This window comes from Planococcus citri, chromosome 2 (assembly GCF_950023065.1).
Source record: "Planococcus citri chromosome 2, ihPlaCitr1.1, whole genome shotgun sequence".
In the NCBI taxonomy this organism is placed as follows: Eukaryota; Metazoa; Arthropoda; class Insecta; order Hemiptera; family Pseudococcidae; genus Planococcus; species Planococcus citri.
In genome coordinates, this window is record NC_088678.1 from 34,710,851 (window position 1) to 34,736,204 (window position 25,354).

General features: G+C 33.2%; 4 protein-coding genes across 4 annotated transcripts in view; 1 reads left to right on the forward strand and 3 right to left on the reverse strand.

Annotated features, from left to right (window-relative positions):
• LOC135835537 (zwei Ig domain protein zig-8-like) overlaps positions 1-25,354 on the forward strand; it is a 366,482-nt gene that overhangs the window by 9,924 nt on the left and 331,204 nt on the right. The window lies entirely within an intron of this gene.
• Positions 1,804-5,171, reverse strand: LOC135835533 (uncharacterized). Its single transcript, XM_065349796.1, has 7 exons — positions 5,010-5,171; positions 4,545-4,804; positions 4,377-4,445; positions 3,136-3,423; positions 2,858-3,037; positions 2,524-2,760; positions 1,804-2,443 (listed from the first exon to the last, which is right to left on the reverse strand). The coding sequence occupies exons 1-7, from the start codon at positions 5,104-5,106 to the stop codon at positions 1,964-1,966; spliced, it is 1,611 nt and encodes a 536-aa protein (XP_065205868.1). The 5' UTR covers positions 5,107-5,171; the 3' UTR covers positions 1,804-1,963.
• LOC135835534 (uncharacterized) lies at positions 6,793-9,945 on the reverse strand. Its single transcript, XM_065349797.1, has 7 exons — positions 9,806-9,945; positions 9,419-9,696; positions 9,281-9,340; positions 9,045-9,191; positions 8,775-8,948; positions 8,517-8,681; positions 6,793-8,388 (listed from the first exon to the last, which is right to left on the reverse strand). The coding sequence occupies exons 1-7, from the start codon at positions 9,882-9,884 to the stop codon at positions 7,843-7,845; spliced, it is 1,449 nt and encodes a 482-aa protein (XP_065205869.1). The 5' UTR covers positions 9,885-9,945; the 3' UTR covers positions 6,793-7,842.
• LOC135833700 (uncharacterized) lies at positions 14,449-16,302 on the reverse strand. Its single transcript, XM_065347458.1, has 2 exons — positions 16,084-16,302; positions 14,449-15,120 (listed from the first exon to the last, which is right to left on the reverse strand). The coding sequence occupies exons 1-2, from the start codon at positions 16,294-16,296 to the stop codon at positions 14,605-14,607; spliced, it is 729 nt and encodes a 242-aa protein (XP_065203530.1). The 5' UTR covers positions 16,297-16,302; the 3' UTR covers positions 14,449-14,604.

Consider the following 25,354-nt stretch of genomic DNA (forward strand, 5'->3'; position numbering starts at 1 on the left):
CCATATTCAGATTGTTCATTGAGCTAAAATTAACCAAAAAAAAATAATAAAAAATTCATCTCAGCTTCTCCATTCTCACACCTTCCAGAAAATGTAGAACCGGGGAAAATTTCTCCTTACGTCCTCCCTTCTCTACAATTCTGCTCCTCCAGCACATTGATACACAACACACAACTATTTACACAGTGACAAAAGATTTTTTTTTTACTTATTTTCAGGGCAATAACACCATAATAGGTACGTACTTTCATTGAAGTCGTTAAAGATCCACACAAATAACATAAGTAACATAGATATTTGTATTTATAACCACGTTTGTTTGTGAAATGTGGTCTTATATGCCTCGTTAGAGGAAGCAAAACCTTTCCAAATTGTTGTACAAGGTCTAAAAAAAAAACACGCGGTTCCTTTGAATTACTAAGTAGGCAGCTTATTACACGCGTTTGTTTGGCGAACCAATGCTTGTTTGGTTTTTGATGTGTGATACCGTGGTTTGTGTTCGTCTGTTGTACTCGTAAGGAATGGTGTAGATGGAGAACAAATACCTACTTGAAAGTAACGTATGCTTTGAAACAGATCTTCTGACACAAAACACCGTGAAACTTTGTCCATTTCGGTTCTCCTTGAAGTAAAGTGAGACTGAATGTTATGCCTTCTATATTGCCTACCTTGAAAGTTGTAAAAGCAAGAGTAATTTTGATTTTTATGAGTCTCAGCGTTCGGGAAATAATACAAATTAGGTACGACTTTACCATTTTTTTTTTATTTTGCATAATTTTTGAACGTAAGATTAAATCATAAATTATAGGAAAATGAGAACTAATTAATATAAATGAGACAGGAGACCTTCTGAAATGCTAGACTCAAACTTTGACACGACTCTACCAAATCGAAAGAGCATGTCATAAAATCCCACAAAGCCAGATTTTTGGCTCAAAATATTAATTTTTAGATGATCGGATCCACCATGAGTAATTTCTGACATTTTGAACGAAGACGTCACAGACAACATTTTTTAGAAATATCTGATATTTTCTCTTGCATTCGGCTAATTTCGGGAAGATAAGTCAATAAACGTTTAAAATGAACTGTTTTCCAATTTTTAACGTTTAATGAAAAATTTGAGACACTTTAAACTGATTTTTCATGAAATTCTTGAGATGACTGGTCCCTTTTTGAGATACCATAAAAAAAAACGAATAATCCAAAATCAAATTTGAACACAATAATCGATAGAAGAATCTTCAAATTGCTTTCATTTCAAATTTCAACCCCCCCCCCTTCACAAGTCACCTCATTGTGGAGTACACGTTGAAAAAATCTCCAAAATCTGGGCGATTTTCTCAAACTACGGTAACTTATCTGTCATCTGGTGCATGAAGATGTTCAAATGAAATAAATTCATGAATCACTGATAACGACTTGAATACACACTATTTACACTTGAGAATAAACAGGTGCTAAATGTTCAAGAATCGCAAGTGTTCTGCAATCTGTGTTCTGAAAATTTCAATCTTGAAGTTTTGTGTTCTGTTCCTAAAAGCTAGGTACCTATCTACATTTTTTAAATCATTTACTGAAGAAGTCTTTCTGTTAACAGGAAAACTATGTACTTGAGCTCTTGACTGAATTTTTTCATAGTAGGCACTTGACTCAATCTTAAGTGAAAATTTGTACATATTTGACTGATAACTCTGCTGGTTTTGGTATAGGTACCCGAGTTGATTTTGGAAACATTTAAATTGCGCTGGAGGCTCCAGAATAATCGGAATAAATGGCAAAATTCGTGCTCATTATTTACTGAAAAAGTATACATATTGCCCCAGGAATACATGATTTTTATTAGTTTTTTTTTCTTTAAATTTTACAAACTACCCTACCTTAAAAAATAAAATTACAATCAAAAATACTAGGTATCGTAATATGAATGATCATTCCAAAACATCTTCAATACGTAAACTTATTACTTCTTCTCAGATTCTTTAAAAAAATTATCCACTTTCTGCTTAATCTTCTGAGTAACATCTCCATTTAAATAAAGTGTCTTCATAAACAGAATACCAATCTCTGATCTACTGAATGAAATCCCAAGATTATCTAATGCTGCTGGCACCCAAGGACAAGGATAAGTTATCCCAGTTTCAGGATTTTCATTAACTAAAAACTCCCACGACGAATTCACCTTTTCATAATGAATTTTATCTGAAGCTTCAGGCGGGCATATACGCTGTATTTGTGTCGGTGGAACTGGATCATTATGGGTTACAACAATTAGATTATATTTTTCTCCGTTTTTTACTTGTTCCAAAACATTATAAATAATTTTCGGTGCTGGAACTCTTTTCTTCTCAAAATCCATGTATATCTCTCTTTGTCGTACATGAGCACGATATGACAATACATTGATTGTGCTAGTGGTGATGGTGACTTTAGAATCCAATACCTGTAATAGATCAAACGTAAATACCTAATAGGGTACCGATATCTGCGATGTATTTTAATTTTGTTTCAGTGGAAATTTACTTGAGAAATTTCATACAAATAGCGGTCAACTTTTTTCAAAAATCCATCGGAGATGCTTTCCCATACAGGTAGAGTGTTGACAGCAAAGCATGTGGCATCTTTTGAAGCTCTTGTATGGTAGTAATAATGTGGAATTACTTGGTGTTGTTTGAAACATCCATATTGGTTTCCACAACGGTCAATATCGGTGGATTTGGAAAATGGAGACAATCCACTGAGTATCCCTGCTTGATTTTTCTGAATAATAAAATCATTAGATACGAAAGTTTTTCAATGGGAACGTGTTTAAAGGCTAAATATTTAGATGGGCAATACATAGAATCATTTTACCAACTTTTTCATAAATTGAAGTGAAATCGACATCTTCGTATAATACTTTATCTACCTCATACCCTGGGCATTGGTAATCTGCATTATTCGTATCAATACCTACATCTACAGAATATTCAAATTCGGTAGGACCAAATCGTTCTATATCAAAGATGAAATTGAATATGCGTAACCAGTATATTGCCTGAAAACAGACATGATTTTAATTCACCAAAAGTTATTATTTTTTTAATAATGCGAATGTCGTGTGGAATAAATATTTTGAAGTAAGCAAGTGCCTACCAACGATTTTTCCCAGTCTTTTTCGGTTTCACTTTTTTCTTCATTTTTTGTGTTGTCAGCTTCTGCTGCTACTTCTTTAGTTGCACTTTCAGAACCGGTCGCTGCATTGGTATCTTTCATTGTTTCATCAGGACCACTTTGAGGTTGTACTTCTTTTTCATTTTCCGAATCACTTCCCGATTTTGTACCATCAGGTGACCCTGATCTTTTTCTGAGTAAGCGTGTAGACTTGCGAATTATTCTTTTCCTGGGACTTTTTGGTTTATAATTTTCTTTTGCTTTCTCTACCTGTAAGAATATTCATTAGGGTGACCCTTAAAATGCAAAAGTAAATATTTTTTTGGTCTGACCCCCTAAATTTTTTAATTATATCATAAAATTCTCGAATACAAAATTTTAGCCCATTTGGAGGTCATTAACCCGTGCCGAATTGCCTAGAATGTTTAAATGGGATTTAACATAGGTTTTTAAGTGAAAATTGCATTTAAATTCCTTTTGAGCGCCTAAAAAATAATTCCGAGGGTTTTTTACAAGAAAATGCTACAAAAGCATGTCAAAGACCATATAAAACAATAACAGGTTCATGGGGACCCCTCTACCCTTCCTTCCTGCCCTAAAAATATAGGGGAAAATTCAATATTTCCAGGGTGGGAAGGAAGGGTGGGGGGGTCCCCATGAACCTGTTATTGTTTTATATGGTCTTTGACATGCTTTTGTAGCATTTTCTTGTAAAAAACCCTCGGAATTATTTTTTAGGCGCTCAAAAGGAATTTAAATGCAATTTTCACTTAAAAACCTATGTTAAATCCCATTTAAACATTCTAGGCAATTCGGCACGGGTTAATGACCTCCAAATGGGCTAAAATTTTGTATTCGAGAATTTTATGATATAATTAAAAAATTTAGGGGGTCAGACCGAAAAAATATTTACTTTTGCATTTTAAGGGTCACCCTAATATTCATGCACTCGTAGTTATGAGTTGGAAAGTTATGACCATCCAGAAAAAAAATTAGGATTTAGAAGTTTTTTTTTTCATTCTTTCATCTATAATCAGTACCTAGTAGGTACGTAGGTACTACTTACCAATACCGATTAGAGAAAATACAAAATTTGAAAAAATGCAAACAATTTCAGTTCTTTTAAACAACATTCATCAGAACATGTACTAAAGAATTTTAAAAAAGAGTTTCAATTCTTTATGTAGGTATACCTAATGGATCTTTAAAGCATTTATACTTGCCGATGAAAACTGATCTTTTGTATAGATCAATAATCCTTTCTTTTTATGCAGCTCTCCGTCAAAATAAATCTACAAAATACGCGAGATGATTAATAAACTTTAGGTATGTATTAGGAGTGAAGGAAATTTTAAAAATGTGCCGTCTCTGCAGTAGGTATATCTACATACCTCATATCCAATCTCAAACTCCTCCGAATATTTACGAAATAGCATTGACGGTTTGTAAGGATATTCGCATTTGGTCAAAAGTTTATCGTATTCGAGAAAAGGATTTAAGACATTTTTCAGAAACAGGCTATTTTTAGCTAATGACTTTGTCTTATTGAACTTTATTTCTTCATCAGATTTCGCAGGACAAGCAGTAAAACACAGAGGTCCTTCCGTGGGTTTATTGTCAAATATTTGAAAATCTGCATTGAAAATCAGTGCTAATGGACAAAGCAAATAAACCTAGGTATTACTTCTTGATTATTGTTCGTAGATGTTGGCAATCAACGATTAAAAAAAAAATTAATCTAGGTCTAGGATCTCATTGATACCTAAGAGTCTTTTATGAAAGTGCCTAGGTACTTATTAGAAATAGGCAGTTACCTATTTCGAAAATTCATTTTACACGAATGTTCATTTACTCACCTTGTTCGTTAGAATCAACGAGAATAAAACCGCAAAATAACCAAATTATTGGACATAAATAATTTACACAAAGTTTAAAATTCTTTGACGTGGCCATTATACATATGTATGTGAAATGTACGATGAAAACGTTCCTAGGATGGAAACTGAATGAATCTACGAAGAAAAAACTACACGGCTGCGAGCAGTTTTTTTCCATAAAATGTGATATGTAGAAATCGATATTCTGCCTCATTGACGCGATAACCTGACTGAACAAACATTTATACGTAAGTCGATAAATTTTGTGAATCATACTAATGTAACATCCTGAATTCTGCCTAGGCACAATAATGTCAAAACAGCGATAAATAATGTTCACCGAAGCCAAGTTCTCTACAGGCTGAAGTTTTGAAATCTATGAAAAATCAATTCTATAGCATGACGATTGAATACTTCGAAATCAATGAGGTAGGTGCCCAGTTAGGGGGTTAATGAAGAAACTTCACCGTGCTTCTGGTATACATAATTTTGTTCTATAGAATTCAGTAATAATTGAAATGCTTAAGTATTGATAATGCTCATCAATGTAAACATGCAGCTACCTAACTGCAGATATGTGGATTATTGTTTGGTGAATTATTGTGTTTTAATGCAAAAAAACAAAAAAACAATCAAAATGCTTCAGTTCATTCAATTGATTGACTTTTATTTCACTTATTGCCGGCTCATGCTTACTTGATGGAGACAAAACAGGAGTGGTATTCAAAATGGGCACTGGAGTGGATGGTTTTTAAATTTTTTTTCTTCAAAATTTGATGAAGATCAGCCAAAAATTATGGTCAAATGATCTTAATAAGACATAGAGAAAATTTTTAATTTTTATAGGTACTCTCTAAATTTGAAACAGTCAATTTCACTGCTTAGCAGTCACGACATTTTGCCTTTTTAAAGCAGTAGTTTTTTTTACTGCAAAACAGTGAAAAATTACTGAATTGGTCAGTAAAAAATCATTTTGACTGACCAATTCAGCAATTTTTCACTGTTTTGCAGTAAAAAAAAACTACTGCTTTAAAAAGGCAAAATGTCGTGACTGCTAAGCAGTGAAATTTGACTGCTTTAAATTTAGAGAGTATATCCCTATAAACCTCCCCACCCCACTGAGAGTTCAAAAATTTCAAATTTTGAACAATTATCGCATTTTAACATAATTTTTTTTAAAAAATCGATTTTTCTTTAGTGATCATTCCTGTTCACTTTCATGTTGAAATGTATTCGTAAATTAGTGGTTCAAGGGGAAATAATCACAAAAATATTATTTTTGGAAGGCAAGGGAAGGCAAGGGAAGGGAAGATGGAACCAAAAAAAATAGAAAAAAAAGAAGTACCTAGGTAGGTAAGTAGGTACAGAAATTTTTTTCAAGAAAACGTTGACCTAAAGATTAACAATTTTTCTATGTCTTATTGAGCCCATTTTCTCGAGATTTTTCACCAGCAACTCCAAATTGCAATTTCCGACAAAACAAAAAAAAATGATTCATGTTGCGCAATTCAGCGAAAAATTGAGCAAAGTTGGGAGTTGCGAGCGGTGTAGTTCACCACATGAGCAAAATACTGAAAGTTTTACCACCAAAATTGGTACCTATCAAAATAATAAAAATATTATCCAAAAATCTTACTTATTTTGACTAAATTTTAGTATTTTTTTCGTTTGTTTGATTTGCATTTTTATTAAGAAGGGAAATGAAAAAATAGAGAATAGGTACACAGAATTTCAGACAAATTATACCATTAAACAGGAGTAGGTATATTTAAATCTTCTAGAATATCGAATCATAAACATTTCTAAATTTTACTTATTGAATAAAAGTCACTAATATTAAAGTGAGATGCAGAATATTATACTTCAGTTAATTTTTACAAACGTAACTTTACTTAATTTTTAAAATAAACTTAGAAAATAGGCACTCACAAACAAAAATCTGAGCCATTCAAACAGGCGAATGTGCTAGAAAAAAAAATAGTTACATTGGAATATTTACATTAGAAACCATTTGAAACCCCCAACCTCAACAAAAGTTGAATTTCTGAAACGAAGATGAATCAAAACTCCAAAGACCACAATTTTAGCTCCTCGGATTAATAGGTTGATGTTTGGTTATTATTTGATTGATACCCTCCTATTAAAATTTAATAAGTAGGTAAACAATCAAATATTAACCAAAAATCAACCTATCAATCCGAGGAGCTAAAATTGTGGTCTTTGGAGTTTTGGTTCATCTTTTTTTCAAAAATTCAACTAGGTATGATACTGCTCATTTTTTGGGGGGGGGGGAGGATGAAATATTTTGGAACAGGAGTCGGTCCCATATTAAGTGGTTTTTTTCAGAGAAACTGAGAAATTTTCCATCTATTGGAACTATGTGCCTACATAATTTATCGGGGTACTTCTGGAAACGGAAAATGCTTTCTATCAATGATCTATCAAGATGTTTGATTCAAAAATCTACAATCCCAACAAATTCTAGCTGGACTTTTTCGACAGTGAATATCTCAATTTTTAAAAATTTGAAAGTTAAAAAATCTGTTCAGAAAGCTGAAATATTGGATAAGTTATGACTTTTGAGGTTTGGAACATACTCATTCTAAAAATTTAATTTTCGTATAGTAATCAGAGCCCTATACTTCAAGTGGTTTCTTGATCAGAGCCAAATAAAATGGGATTTGAAACTTATGTATAAGTTTACAGAGTGGATTCAAATTTTTTTCTAGATACTTATAAACATATTTTTTCATATTTTGAAATCATGAGAAGCTCTCTCACAGAATTTTCAAAACTAGATGCATCCTCCTCATCAAGCACTCACGTTTCTATTGATTCCCGATAATACTAATCCAGCATATCTATCTCCAAATAATTCGGGCATCTCTTTTTCGACAGATTTCAGTACGTTCTCCTTGTCAATCTTGTTAACACCTATGCCTACATTCAATTCAGACAAATATAAAGTTGACGTTGACCTGACTGGTTTGCTATCGAAAGCACCTAATTTTTGAAACAGTTCCCATGACGGAGCACAAGCATAGCTGATTCCAGCCTCCGGATTGTCTTCATTCGATAGGGCATAATCGTAAACTTGATTTTTTGGGCAGATTCTTTCATCACCAGGCACATGGTTACGATCGTTATGAATAATTATTACTAAGTAGAAATTAAGGGATGACGGTGGTGTAGGCATCATGTACTCTACAATTCGGTATATTATTTTATTTGGTACTAGGATCGTATTTTCATCACTTTCATCTGTGAGAAGATTATTTTGGTCATCACGAATGGACGTTTTTATCTTCTGACGTGCCCCGGTTATGCCGAAAATCAGGTTTATTCTTGTACTATAATGCTGCATGGGGCATGCAATTTGAATTAAAAAATTGAAAATATCATCTACACGAACTAATTTTTTATGAAATATAGATAAGCTAAGCAGAGAGACAACAAATACAAACAAATGGAAAGAATTAACCATACCCGATATAAAGTGTACAAAAATTCATCAATAAACCTCAAATGCCCATCAAGTACACTACGCAACACAGGAATGAAGTTGAGGTGAGTGAAAGCGGCGGTTCTGGATGCCTTAGTGTGCAAGAACATTAATGGCATCAGAGGTGTTCCAATTTTAGACGAGTCGTCCTGCTTGTATAAGGAAATATTACATTAAAAATGGTTCATGATTTTAATGCAAGTAGATTATGTATGTGAAGGGTAAGTTGAAAAAAATTCGACCTCGGAGAGAAGAAATGGGTAAAAGCTGAATGAATTTCGTCCCAAAAGATAGTCATTGGATTTATTCATTTCACTTGTATGGCGATCAATAACGACATTACCGCTCAGATTAATTCGTACTTGGGATTTGATTGGATTAAATTTAATGGATAACACTGGTATCCAATGAAATACCTGTGATAATACATTTTTTCATAAAATGATGTCAAAAATATGAAATATGTAAGGCAGACGAGGAGAGGGTACTTTCGGAGAAGTGTATTTACGTACCAATGTTTGTTTATCAGGCAGAGTGAACTTGATATTCTTCAAGACTTGGGTGGTAATTTCGTCTGAATATTTTCCAGTAACGACATCTTTATAGCCTAGATTTTTTGATATGGATAATTCGTTTAAATAGGGAACATTTTCGATGATCTATACACCAGGGAAAAAACGGAATCACTCGGTGGGATGTTTGACAAAATAAAATAAAACGGTATTAGTAGGTATCTATTTTAACTTACTTCTCTCAGGTCGTCGTATCTAGTACACTCCAAGTCAAGTTCATTTTCTTTATAATAAAGCTGCAAAAAATATTTTTTCACTCAAAAAAATTTACATACATTGCTCATTACCTATGTTGCAGAAAGTTTTTTACCAACCTCATAACCAATTTCATAGGTATATTTCTTCTTATCGAAAACCACCGAATGCTTGAAAGATTTCTGACATATATTTACTTCAAGATCAATCGCTTTCATATCTTCAGTGTAGACCTTCCTTACAAACAGGCTATTTTTTCCAACAGAAATGAAATTGTTAAACTTTGACTCCTGTTCGGAGTTTGCCGGACAAGCTACCACATATAATGGACTATGTTTTTTAGCGTCACCTTCCTTGACTTCATCAATTCTTTGCATTTGTGCATTGTAAAGGAAACCTATGAAAAAGCACAAGGAAATACGCTCAGGTGAAATAATACATTATCAATATACTACTTCACTTGAAAATAATTTTTTTTTCAAGTTTGGTTCAAAATTTCAACTCACCAGTCTCAGATTTTACTTCAATCGCGTGGAGAGCAATCCAAATCGTAATGCAAAACGTAATCCTAGAAATCGATTCCATTTCAGGCTATTACGTATTTTCTCAGAGATTTCAAATCGTACAACGCAAAAACAGGATTGAATTCAGAAAGACTAGCAAATTCGAAATGATATTTAAATTTTTAAGCTCGCAGGTTTCAAAATGTTGTAGGTGTACGAAAACATATGTTTCTATAAGCACCTATGAAAATGTAATATTTCATTACTTTCTGTCACCTATGAAGGTAGATTTTTTGCGTCTCAGGAATAAATCATCGATTCAAAATCTCAAATTGACAAAAATTCAAGGATTTTTATTCAACTAGGATTTAACATTTCAGCAGAGATTGAAACATGGATCTGAATTCGATCTTATTCGATTCAGATTCAAAGTAAAAAATTCTTGGATTGCGTCAGATTTGAACAAAAGTTTGTTGGGAAATTATTCAAGCAATTAAAATACATATCACAGGATGGGAAAATAACGTCAAAATGGAGTTGAAAAAGGAAAAAATTGATACACCGAGTTTTTCTTCATAAATGTATTCAGAAACAACTTACTCGAACAAGTACATACATACGTACTTATGAAGTGAAGTTTCTTCTTCAACTCTTGAGCTAGTTCACTCCTGGAGGTCCCAGGAGTCAAATATGTCTGCGATTTCGCTGACAAACTTTACTTACACATTATATGTCACATTTTTGAAAACTGAAAAAATGACCAATTCTGGATTTTTTGAGTTACACAGAAGTCAACTTTGATCATCAAGTCTGACTTTTGTGAACGTGGAAAAAACTCAATAAATTGTCGAAATTATGTCAAACTTTCAGAAACGAATTCTCAATATTTTATCGGACTATTGAAAACAATGAAAAATCGTATTTTTGAAATAATGTTAAATTGTTGGAAATCCAAAAAAAAAAAACAACAAAATTGAATCAAAAACCAAAAACAAGAAAAAATGCAAAAATAAAAACTGAGAACAAAAAATTGAAAATAAAAAATGGAAGCCTGGAAACTAACCACAACAACAAAAAAGACAAACATTGAAAATTGAAAGACTTCAGAATGAAAACCAAAAAAAAAATGTCATTTTCACAACCTCTGGGGCTGTGGAGTAGCCTATGGAGTGGAGCTCCCTAGTTTTTATGATCATTAGGTAAGTATGCAAGGTTTTTAAAAACTGGAAAAAAATGACAAATGACAAATTTCTGAAATTTTTAGTCAACCTATTTCACAACTTCACTTGAGCATTAAGTCCAACTTTTGGGAACTTTAAAAAAAATTAATAAGTCGATAAAATTATTTCGAACTCTAAAATATGTTTTCCTGATATTTCGTTTGATTTTTTTTTTAAATTTGAAATTCTGAGCATTTTGATTTAAAAAATATACCTACCCAGTACCCATCCATGATTTCAAACTTTCCTCAGAGAGAAGACTTCGCCAATTTTTGGAAATATTTCCTTCTCGAAATCGCAAATCCGAGGTAATGAGTTGTTGTAAAGTGTAAGTATTTTTTACAAGTTAAAAATCTAAAATCGTTAATCTAAACAACTGAATCAATCCAGCCTCTCGACGTCCATTTTAGACCCTATAAAAATGTCCCCTCGAGTCATACTATGATTAGAGACGGACTGGAGAGTCGACTGTGGGGGGAATTGAAAACTTCGTGTAATTCATTATAATTTACAGCTTTGTTGTTATTGTTGTTGTTGTTGTTTTTTTTTTGAATGAGAATAAGAAGATTACGAGTAGGTATTGAAAGAAAATAAATTTATTAGTCAGATATTCACTCTCAAGTTTTAATATTCAGTTTCAGAGAATGACAGTTTGCAAGGCGATAAATAGCGACTATTTCATCATTTTACCAAACTATTTATTTGTTATTTTCTTTTATAGGTAGTATCCAAATTTTTCCATCTGCTGGAAACTCATAAGCAGGTTCAAGCTCACGCTGTGGCTCTGGCCCTGGCTCAACCTTGGTGTTGGGTTGAGACTGATAACCAAGCTCAAGTCTAGGCTCAGGCTCAGCTGAAGATGAAAAATCGTCTTCATACGTGTTCGGTTTTATCTCTACAGTAGGCAATTTTCGGTCAGGAAACAATTTCTTCATTTCGTTTTTAATGTTTTCCCTTTGATCAGGAAACTGTAAAAATTCTCCGCTTCCTGCAGTATTCATTTGGTCTAACTGCAGTGATTTATTATACGACGACAATTCTTCATAAGCACCTAGTTTTTCATTAACATCCGGAAGCAGTCGACATGCGTAACTCAGACCAGTTCTAGGGTCACTGTTTCTTATAGCGCTCCAATCATCGCTAGTATCGTTGCAAATCATATCTTTTCTCGATGCGATACGGTCGTTATGAATAACTATAACCTTGTAGGCCATTTTTCCGGGCACGCCGTACTCGACAATTCGGTAAATTAATTTTGGAAATGAGATTTCATCTGTTTCTTGGTCGTTATTATCTTCATAAAAGCCTTTTTCCAATTTCCAGCTTTTTGTCACTTTAATTTTTGTTATATCGCTTACCCCGAAAATTATGTTCACTTTTGGACTCCACATCTATAAGAAAATAATTGATCTATCAATATGGTAGGTATATGTAGGTACCTATCTACTTTTCTACTTGTACATATATGGAACGAAATTATGCTATAGAGCAATTTTTATGGGAGGAGATGAGCTGGTTGAAGTACCAGACTAGAGAAAATAGCGACATAGGTGCATACATAAATTAATTTTTACGAAGATGTTAGTAGTACATACTCGAAATATCGTGTACAGATATTCGTCAATTAATTTCAACTGCCCTTCATAAATACTGCTCCAGACAGGTATAGCGTTCAGAAAAGTGCAAGAGGCTAGTTTTGCTGCTCCACTGTGTAAAAACATCAATGGGACCAAATGTGCCCTTTCAAAATTTCCGTATGATTGTAGAAAGGGCGATTCAGGCTCAATGTAATTTTTTGGAGGTTTGCCTTGCGGTTCTGGTCTAATCTGAGGTGGAATGTACATAACATCGAATAAATCCTGTCGATTTTCCTGAAAAGTGACAAAATCAAGTAAAAGGTATTTTAAAATACACGGTATCAATAATTGAATAAGTCAATTAGAAAATATAGAAAAAGAAGTGAGCAAACCATCGATGAGATGAAAAACTTCACATTTTTGGCACTTTCAGATTGGTACAAAGCATATCCCAAATCGTAATCAAAACATTTTCCTATCGTGCGATCACGAATGTCATTGATCACATCACTTCTAAAACGTGCTTGTATTTGATATTTTGAAGGATTAAATTTTATCGATAGGACTGACACCCAATAAAATACCTAGATATGCAAATAATTATGAGTGAATATGTACCTACTTTCTTGAATCTGGACTAAATAGGTTGAGGTACCTATAAGAGTAGGATGACTATTAAGTATATCATTTTATTTACCATTTCTCTTCCATCATCTGATTTAAATATTTTTATCTTTCTGGAAGGCATACCTTGAGGAAAATCTTCTGGAACTTCAGTTATCTAAACAAATAAATAAATACCTCCGATAAGAGTAATTAAGTTAAGTCGATCCTACATTTGAAAAAAAATAACAAACAAGCTCGCAAACAAATAAAACATAGGAAGGTATTTACCGTTCTGAAATCATCGTAAGAGTGCTCGTCGTACTTCAAGTTATTAACGCTACCTTTTTTGTAATAAAGCTTTATATAAAATAGAAATGAGTTGATAAGATTATTAAATTTTTCACCAACAGGAATCATTGAGTTAATTATAACGATAAAAAAATAGTACCAAATCACTAACCTCATATCCAGTCTCATATGTAAACGATGCTATATCAAAAAGCACAGTAGGTCCATAAAATTTCTTGCAGACTTTTGTTTCAACATCTCCGGGAAGATTGGATTTATCATAGACTTTTTTCAAAAAAAGGCTTTTTTTGCCAAGAGAAAATTCGTTGTTAAAATTAATGTCTTCGTCAGATTCTGCTAGGCAAGCTGTGATGCAAGGTAGACAGTTTGTTTGCCCTTCTACACTGTTTACGTCATCGAGTTTCTCTAATTCTGTATTGAAGATTAAAGCTATAAAAAAATTATGCGAGTCGTTAGCTGTTTAAATTAGCATAAAAGAAACAAATCGCATTTAGGTGCACTAAGTACTTTAATTATCAAGAATTTAATGTCCAAACCTACCATCTTCAAATTTCCGCTTCGCAGATGCATCGACTGTGTGCCAAATCTTGATGTGTGTTACGATTATACACAAAAAAGTTAAATTCATTTTGAATACGAAATCTTCTCTGATCCCTTCGAGGGTAAAAATATAAAAACAAGACGCACGAATCTTCGTCGAACGCGTAAAACCCAAAAACAATTGGGAACGAGCGTTTAACACTTGAAAATTACGTAATGTACATTGGTATGATGTAACGTTTATTCAGATTCAGAAACATATGTGTTTCGGTCAACAACTGGGTAAACATTTTTAAGACGTCGTTAAAAACAACTGACATTTGAAAAATCGTAGCTTTATTTTCATTATGTACCATATACTTACAATTGGGTAGGTAGGTAGGTAGGTGGGTGGAAGGTGGGTGGGTGGGAGGAAGGTATGCATTCAAATCGTTTTTAGTTGATGACTTCTACGTAAGTTAGCGTATTTCATTTTCAATTTTCCTTCAATTTTTTGCAAAAAATGTAGTTTTCCCCTAAACGCCTGTTCCTTGAAAAAATATTCTTAAATTCAAGTTTGTGGAATGTCCTGATCCGGGAACAATTCTTTCATTTTATTCATAATATCGCCTCTTACGTCGACATGACCCGAATAGTCTCCGTTTTTCACAACTGGCATTATGACCAGTTGTAAAGTTCCATGATATCCTTTCGGAAAGTCATATTTATCATAGGCGCCCAATCTCATATTAATGCTTGGAACCATAGCGCATGCGTAACTCAAACCCTTTTCAGGATCATCATTTCTGATATCTTCCCATCCGTAAGTTGGAACTGGACAAAGTCTTTTTTTATCAGATACAGCATCACTAGGGTTATTATGGATAATGATAGCTATATTGTACAATCTGAACTCGTTTCCTACAGGCATGCGATATTCTACGACGCGATAAATCAGCCTTGGAATTGAAATCAGCCCTTTACGAGCTGGAAAAAATATATTTTTCCAAAATGTTGCGGAATTCTCCAAATCTACTTTCAATTCTTCGCTGACACCGAAGATAATTTTCACATTGGGGCTCCAATACTGCAATGAAATGATGAAAATGAGTGAAAAAATTAAGTTACATAAAATGTGGGGGGGGAGGGTGAAATAAAATTTATAGTCTTATCAAAATGTTTGAGAACCTAAATTAGTAAAATGCTGGAATGTAGTTTGTTATTCTCAAAATGTTATTGTTACCAAACAAAAAGGCTCTCAAAAATTCATTCTCATTCAAAATTTCAAGAGCTGAATTTTATTTCTTGAATTTTGGTGACTTTTTAAAAATGCAGTTAATTTTGCTTATGAAAAATGATTAAGCATCAGAATGTAATTTCATTAAGATGGGTAGCAGGAATGTGGATTTCTCGAGATGCTTATGTAGCTCATAATGTAGGTACCTATCAATGTAGGTAAACAGCAGAAAGTGATCGGTTGTGGTTTTAAATCGTTGAAGAGCTTCCAATTCATTAGCCGACTCAAGACTCTGAACGGTTTGAAATTACAGTCACTTGATAGTTGATTCAAAAGAGACCAAAAATAAGATGTGAGCAATTGAAACTGTTGGTCTCTTTTACAGTACCTAAATCAACTTTTGGGATTTTCGCAGGTGCTATTCGAACGTTTCGAAAGTTCACCAAAATTAAAATACCTACTTAATATGAGTATCAGAAATTTTGAATGTTATTCTGTTTTTGGAATGTTTTCCAGGAAAACTTGGCAAGGGGGAGGGGGAGTTGGAAATTCAGAAATTTTTAAGACATTTTTTCAGGTCCAGGTACAATCTGCGGGGCCTAAGAGTAAGTGTCTGCAAAGTACTATAGATTGCCAATCTTCCTTATCCGGACTCGTCTTTTTTTGAAGTATTTCGGACATTGATGTGTTGGGTGTACCATCCTGTTTTCGACCTCTCCTCCCTTCCCTCCCATCCTTGCCCTTCTCCAAGCAAATTAAATTATAATTTGCATATCTACGATTTGAAATAAGGACGATTGAAAAAGATCATACCCGAAATAAAGCGTACAAATATCGATCAACGTAATTCACTCGTTCAACAATTTCACTCCAAACTGGCACAGTATTCATAAGAGTGCATGAGGCAAGTTTAGCTGCTTTTGTATGCAAAAACATCATTGGAATTATGTGCATCCTTTCAATAGAGCCATAAGCTTCCTTTGCCGAGTCATCCATTGGTGGCAGCACATATATTTTCTCAAACATTCGATCTGGCTGAATAAACATAGGCATCACAATATTTTATTCTAAAAAAAAAAAAATTGGCAACAACATAAATTGCTGAAAATAGTCAATTTTGAATTTTCAAAAATCCACTAAAAATTGAAAAATCAATAAGGCACTTAAAATTTTGGTTGTGGGAGTTCCACTTCCAGACCAAATTTTATCCAAAAATTACAGTCCCGACCAAATTGGTAGCAGACATCTCGAAAAATTACGTTGTTGATTTATAAGAATGCAACAAATGTAGGTAGGATTTACCTCTGAATGAAAAAAGTCCACATCAGCGTTCTTTGGTTGGTACAGTTCATGTCCCAAGTCATAATCTTCACACTTGTTCATTGTTTCATGATCATTGATGGCATCATTTTTTAAATTTACTTTTATTCTATGCTTCGAACGGTTGAATTTGAAAGACAAAATTTTTATCCAGTTAAATACCTGAGGAAAGCTTTATACAGATAAACAGCTGAGGGAATGCAATCAAAATTTAATTTTTATTTACCTATGTGCTTACCAACGTTCGGTGATCAGGAATAATGAATTTTGTACAGTTGTCCACTTCATATTGAATTACAGGAAATTCTTGGTCGTACTCGGATCGTTTTATTGGATCTGTAGCCGTGATCTACACATTAGAAAATAACTGAATTGTCCCATCATTGTAAAATCTTTTAAATAAGTAACAATATAGGCTGTTACATACCGATACGTAATCATTGAATCTCTTACACGGCATCGATGCTTTGCTTTCGTCATAATAAAACTGTAAAATAAAAACATTGGTAGGTATGTTTCATGAAAATGAACGTGCAATGCAATGTAGGTAGGTACCTATAAGTAAGCGTACCTCAATTGGCAAAATTACACGAAGAGAAACGAATTATTCTACAAACCTCATAACCAGTCTCATACGTTAGCTTCTTCCCGTCACGAACCACAGAGGGTTTAAAGGACACTTTACAAACATCGAGTTCAATATTTTTTGCATATTCATGACCCTCGTCGACGACGTTTTTCAAAAATATGCTGTTTTTAGCAATGGAGTAGATCTCATTGAATTTCACATCCAACTCAGTAGAGGCAGGACAGGCGATCAAACACAGTCGACACTTTTTATCGGCATTTTCTTCGCTTAATTCTTGTAGTTGTTCAGTTCGTTGATTAAAAATTAAAGCTGTGGAAAAGGCTGGGAAAACACGAAAGAAAAGTGTGTTCGTCAAATGTCAAGTACCACGTTCGAGTGTCGATTTCTCGTTAAGTTATAAGTGGGTTCGAATACTCGTATGTATGTGCAGTAATCTCGTTTTGTATGTTGTAAGTACGGAAATTTATTCTCACCTACCTTTTTCTGGTTGAATTTGGCTGTCGTCTTCTTTTGGGTAAATTTGAGTACTTTTTTTCGACACGATTTCGGTATCTTCGTTCGGATTCATTTGGATAGTTTCTTCTGGTGACATCTTGGCATCTGGTTTTGGGTGCATTTGAATATCCTCTTCTTCTGATGGTATTTTGATGTTTTCTGGTTGAATTTGGTTATCTTCTTCTGGGTAAGTTTGGATGATTTTTTCTGACTTGTTTGAATTTATTGGAGCAGCTTGTTCTGGCGATATTTTGTCATCTTCTTTAGGGTGCATTTGGATATCCTCTTCTTCTAATGGTATTTTGGTATTTTCTGGTTGAATTTGATGATCTTCTTTTGGGTGAATCTGGATCATATTTTCTGGCACGATTTTCGCATCTTGAGTCGGATTCATTGTGACACTTTGTTCTGGCGACATTTTATCATCTTCTTTAAGGTGCATTTGGATGTCATTTTCTTCTGTTGGCATTTCAACGTTTTCTTGTTGAATTTGGTGATCTTCTTTTGGGTGAATCGTGGTCATATTTTCTGATACAATTATAGTACCTTCTTTTGGATTCATTTGAATACTTCTTTCAGGTGACATTTCGACATGCTCCGATCTTGGATGCATATGGGTATCCTCTTCTTCTGATAAAATTTCAGTACGTTCTTCTGAATGTATTGGAGTAACCTCTTCTGGTACCGTATCCATATTTTTCTTGAGTTTCATTGGAACAGTTTGTTCTGGTGAAATTTCAACATCTTTTGGGTACACTTGGCTATCATCTTCTTCTGACGACATTTCAAAATCTTCTGCTGAATACATTGGAGTAAAATCTTCTGATGACGGTTTTATATCTTCCTTGGGATTTTTTTGAATAATACTTTCCGAATACATTGGTGTGAAATCTGCTGATGGGGTTTGTACATCTTCCTTGGGATTCTTTCGAATAACGTTTTCAGAATACATTGGAATATAATCTTCTGATGGCATTATTATATCTTTCCTGGGATTTTCTTGGAAAACATTTTCTGATTGTTTGATACCTTGATTAGGGTCCATTCGATGAACTTCTTTCGACATCGCTTTTGCATCTTCCATTGATAACATGTTACTTAGATCAGCCGAACATCGAGTTGTTAAAATGCAAAATATACACCAGATAATGAAATTCATTTTATTTAGAATGAAAAAATCGCACAAAGAACGAGTAAAAACGAACAACCTAGTTGAAAACTGAAAAATCACTTATTGTTGCACCGAAATAACGATAAACATTACCACTTCTTTAACAAACAACTGAACAAACATCATCTTATGACTGTTGAAAAAAATATTCGTTTGAATGTCACACATTAATTTTGTAGGAAATCATTCGTTATGAGTTGCATTCATTTACAACTTAGATATGTACGAGCGTGACTTCAATTTATTAGTAAAATTTTCTAGTATACATACGTCATTACTAAATACCTACCTACCTACCTACATAATTATATTAACTTTATTCATTTTTGTTGAAAAGAGAGGTAAGTAATATTCATCGCCAGCTAAAATTTCAGACCATAAAGTACATAGGTACATTTTTCGATTTTTGGTGAATCTTTGAAGATCAGATTTCAGTTTAAAATTGACAAAAAAAGCAAAATTTTACCAAACTGACTTAAGAAAGCTGAAATTTGGTAATGTATGGTAGCTAGATAGGTACCTTATTTTCGACTTTTCGAATCGACCGAAGATCATTTCGAACCATATTGAGCTTTTCTGGAGCCTGCAGTAGATATTTCGAAATTTATATTTTCAAAAAAATGTTGCCCAATGAAAATGGAAAGCTAAAATTTGAATTTCTGAGCCGATTGGAGGTGGCCGGTTTCAAACCGTTCTAGAACCTTCAATTATTGTATTTTGAAAACTACTTACAGATTCGACTAAGAGGCTCCAAAGTTGCTCAAAATGCTTTAAAACCGCTTTCAACAGTTGAAAATAAAGCACACGACTATCTTTAATAGGTCAATTTGCTCAAATTTTTCATTTTTTCTCAGATCTGATTTTTGAAAAGTAAAATGATGTATTTTCGCATGCTTTTTCGATTCAGCTCGACATCTGGTTTAAAAAATTTTCTGCCAGTTGGTGTATCTTCCTCGTCGAAAAAAAAGTGAACTACTGGATATCTATAATTTCACTGAAAATATTTTAGCTGTTTTATAAAATTTACTTTCATTTTATTCCTTTCTTAGATGGCAACAAGATAGGAGAAAAGAAGCTTTGGTGGTTGTGAAAAATGAAAAATGTCATATCATCTTTTTCCTCAACTTAAATGTACATAGGTAGAAATGAAAGAGTTTTTAAAAAAATAGATACTTAGGTACCTATATCATGAATAACAACCGTTTTTGGAAAATTTTTTTCTTTGCGCATAAAATGGCCTTCAACTACCAAACAAAGCATCCGAGGTCAATGCTCTCGAGAAAAATTTCTTTTTTTGAACCCATCCAAAGGTACCTTATAATTTTTTACCCCTGTTTTTTGGATTAAAGAAAAAAAATCCTTCGTAAAATGAATTTTCACATACGAAGAGAATTAATTACTTCCGGGTAAGTATTTTAATTAAAACCAGACAAATTTTACACAGGTATTTTTTATATCTCGCCGATGAAAAATATTCGAAAAAAATTCATATTCTCCACATATCATGATACCATATCTAAATAACATTTTATTCCAACGTTTTCCTTATTCATGGAACACCACTAGCTCTTAAGAATCGTATTATTTTACGATGAAATTTTAACTACATATAGTTACCTACACTAGTTTAAAAGTACTCCAACGTATGTAGGCTTAATTTTGTCCAAGTTGTTCGTTGCTCGTATACTTATTCTATTTAATACTTCGAATAAACATGGTTTTATCGTTGGTTTCTTATATTGCAATGTAACTTGGGTATAGTTGTTCGCCGCAAGATAATTTCAGCTAAAACTGTTATTTCATAAAATACGTTATTATCTTTTTGGTAAAATTTTCTCTCGAGTTTTTCCTCAATAATAATTCATCTAACAGTAAGCTCAATTTCAAATCTGTTTGGGATGAGTGCCTAGTCTAATGATGTGAAGTGCTTTTCTATGTTTGAATCTCCCTATTAAAAAGACGTAGGTGCTTTAATTTTTCACACACCTTCGCCTATTCTTTAAACATCAAAGTAAAAGTTGCAATTGGAATTAGGTAATTTATTAGAATCTCTGATCAAATTATCGTTTTATCAAGTTTTCTGATTAATAGATTAGGTATCTACACCTACCATGATATACTTGAGCGTGTCTAGAGTACCTAGCATTAAAAGAGGGTGAAAATTTTATAAATGTACTTTTTACTTAATTTAAAGCATGAAAGATTAGGTGGGTGAGTCGGTAATAGGTATCTCCTTTTACCTTTATAGTATAAATTCAATAATATACCAACGCTTCGAATAGCAACCTAACTAAAGTAAGCAATAAATTGAATTTAAATTTCAGTCCGTTTGTATTCATCAAAACTTGGTAAAAATTTGTTAACGTTCGAAACTCTTTTTTTTTTCAAGTTGAAAATTTTTTCGTTCTTTGATGTCGAGTTGAGCAAAAAAAAAGAAGAGATCATTTTCGTGTCAGCAATGTTTAAGCAGCAGATTTCATTCGAGAATACGTCGAATAAGCGCGAGTAAATACGGGTAAAAGTGTAAAAAAAATGAAGAGGGAATAAAGTTGTGTAGAAACGAAAATGCAATTCGAGTATTTTCATATGTTATAGGTACCTAGACCTACACTTTCCACCTACACGTTATGTACTTGTATCTTTTAAGAATATCTTCCGGTTCAATGTATGTTATATACTGTAATATAGCGTATCTACTTATTTCTTCGAGGTAATTTTTCTTTTCTCGAAATTCGAGTGCTTTTAAATGCGAATCATTAATTTATTTGTTTGCTCGTAGAAAAAAATTTCCAGACGGGTAATATGAAATTTCATCTTTTATATACGTACAATTTGGCCCGTCAAAACGGCAGTAAGAAAATATATCTACTAGAGAAAATTTCCAACAGCAGGTTCGAAATGAAGCTGAAAATTGCTGTACTCAGTGTTTTCTTTCCGACGTTATGTTTTCATTTCCTGATCTAGAGAATACAAAAAAGTCGTAAATTTTTGGAAAACATAAAGCGACAGAGATGGAGAAAAAAAAGTACTATTTCATGTAAAAAATATATCTACGTATTTTGCCGAATCAAGTTACAGTTTAGCCGAGGTCTATATACGAGCAAAATTTGGCTAAATCCTTCAAAGAACTTTCCAAGTTGACTACAAGTTGGTAGAAAAGCGCCGATCGGAATCGCAGTTATTTATTGAGATATTGAGCTTAGAATGTCGCCCGAAACGTAAATACGAGTACGAGATTCGAAACAAACGTTCTCGTGTAGCCAACTACACGCTAAAGTTTTTTAAAATATAAATTCCATCCTTATATTTATAGTATTTTCACAGTTCGCTGAAAGCTAAGAAAAAAAAACTAGGATTAAAAGTCGTTCTTGTGTAGCACGCCGAAAAGTAAAAAAAGAAAAAAGATCCTTGACGGATGGAAAAGAAAACTCGAGTACAGCGACCTATTATTTTTCAACCCTTTTAGACCCGATGAAAAAATATCGCAGCCTATAGCTAATTAAGCAATCTTTTTTTTTTTCGTGTGGCAAGGGTAATATTCCAAAGCTAAAAAATGTGAAAAGCCCGAATCAGCATATTTTTTTCCTAAATATTTGAAAGAGGAGTGAAATCTTGAATAAAGTTGGCCTCTCGTATTGACTTATTATTGTTCTTCTGAAAAGGTATTTTTTTTCCTGAATAAATAAATTCCATTTCAGCGGTTAAGTATACGAGAAAATTCACGTCGATTTGAGTGTTTGTGTAGGAGTCCACTCAGTACCCACCTAATACGATGGTATTGGTCGATTCGATGAGGTGGTATTTAAGCACGTTGAAATGTTTTACCAAATTGAATGGTCGTGTAGTCGTTGACGTTGTAAGCAAGCAGACAAGGCTGTAGAATTGAACTATAATACCCTAGAATTCGGTTATCTACATAAATTAGACCTATGTACCCTTCTTAGCTGTCAGGAGTTCTTAAATTCGCTTCATCGAATATAATAAAGTGCTGTTTGGGAATTCGAAAAGGCTATGTTAGATCTATATCGTATTTAATTGGCAACAATAAATGGCACGAGTCGAATTGGCAAAGTTGTGTTTTTCATTAGGTTTCGAATTTGTCCTTGATAAAATTTTAGGTAGTAGCTTTTCTTCTTTATTCGTTTAATTTCTAAAAATTTCGCCAGTTTTTCTCGACAAACGCACGTGTTTAATTTTTTTCACCGTCATCTTTAATTCTGTTCGTAGGACAAGTAATTATGCAAATGAGTACTTTGACAGACAATTTTTTAAAAGAAATTTCACAAAAAATAAAATAAATAGCGAAGTGAACGTAGCTTTATTCGCGCCCTTGGGTTGAAAATACACCCAAGCATCAATCAAGTGATTTTTTTAAGCATAAACGAAGAAAATTTCCAAAGTGCTACTGATTTTGACGTGACTTGCTAGATCGAAAGAGCGTGTCTGAAACTCCCAAAACAAAATCTGCTATTACTTGATCAGCCATCTAAGCAAAGAAAATCAATTTCTACAATACCCAAGTTGAATATCTCCTACGTATAACTAACAATAAGTACCTACAAAAAATCAAAGTAAAATACCCTCGAATGCCACAAAAAGACAAACTAAAAGAAATAATAAAGAAAAAAGGTGCCGAAAATTTTATACACTTGATTTGTACATAATTATAATCACACAAAGAACTCTTCGTCAATTCATCGTTGCAATTTCGAGCTGTAAACCTTTCTTCATCAGGCATTGAAATTCATCATAAAAAAGCCTGACCTTTAAAAGTTATACCTTATACCCGAAAATCTTTCGATGTGGAAATCTTACAACACAAGTCCAATCGTTTCACTTGTCAATTACTCAAACTTATAAGTTTGTTCGGTGAGCTGAATACTAAACACCACTTCGACCTGTCAATTGCCAAAATTTTGCACAGGTACGAGCATTCGGCTCTAATGCGAGAATACCAAACACCAAACCATGCTAAATTTAACCCTTATAACTTGATAATTCATAAAAAGTTGGCTATTTTAAAAATGAAAAATGTCTTTTATCCAAGCACCACTTTTCCACCACATTAGATAAACGTTGGAAATATTTTCACCAATTCTTGTACCTACAAAAAATATTTGAACGCGACGGGTTAAAAAATTTTACCCTCTTATACTTTTTTTTACAAAAATCCTGCAGGCAGTATTGTTTCTAAAAAAAAAAAATGGATCATCGTTTTAAAATTATTAGAGACGAGCAATACCTATTTCTGAACTAAGCAGGTAGGTATGTAGATTGAAAAAGTAAAGCACCTTAAAAAGCTCAATCACTTCTTGCATTCTGTCTGAAACACTGCCCAATTCATTATTATACCTACGATTTATTTTTTTTATTTGTTTTTTTTTACATAGGTATTTTACAACAATTATTTTTGTATTAGGCCTAGGTATCTTGAGAATGAGCTGAAAAAAGAAAAAAAAACGCTGCCAGAAAATTCCCAGGAATCCGTTTAGTCGCAGATTCAATCCGATACTTCGATTACGACTCCCCATCAATCTCCAGTAAATAACTTCGTTCGAGTTAATTTCGAGAATAAATAAAAAACCAAAAGTTTTTGACGCCGAAAAAACCTACCTAACCCGAATACGAATCGTTTCACCGTAAGCCACTTAAAGCAAACAATTCCAACTAAAATGAAACTCATTTTATCTCAGTTAAAAATACGCGACAAAAGTGATTTTTTTCTTTAAATTTCGTGAGCTTTACGTAACTTGGTTAGAAAATAGATTTTTATCGTTTGATTTATTGCGGGTCTTTTCAAAGTCATATAGGTATATCTACCTACCTACTTGCTTACCCCCGAGAAACACGAAGAAATATTTCTTTTCATATATAAAACAAAAAAGATGTGCGATTAGGAAAAGTTGAGTTGATCGAAATGGATTTAGTATATCTACTGGCCAATTTGAAACTGTTTTCGTTCAAATTCATCTCTCAAGGAAGACAATTTTTATGCCTACAAGTAAATAAAAGACATGAAAAATTGATTGTGAATAAATATTGATTTCTTCTGGCACAAATTTCGGCGTTCGATGTAGGTTTAGATTCGAACCAAAGGGGCATAAGATATAAAAACTTGAAATTGAATTTTTTCTGAGCATATTTTTTCAAAAAATAGGTAGCCCTGTGTTATTTAATAATAACTGTCTCATACCTATTTTTGAAAAGGGAATTTGAAACACAAATTTTTTTTGATTGTTGTGCATGAGAACCTCTCCAAGTTTCTACCTCTGATTTGAATGAGACTGTGCTTTTTGAAAACAGCACTGTCTAAAATCTTTACAATAATAATTTCATCTGGCCAAATTGATTTTTCCTCCTCCAATTTGATCACTCCCTTCCCCAATGTGACCCTTGGGAGGGTCCAACTGCAAATCTAACTTCATATTCGTGTTCAGCGAGTTCAATTCATATGATAACGATACCCATATTGTCAATCTTTTTTCGCTCCAAAATTGGGGGAGGGGGTG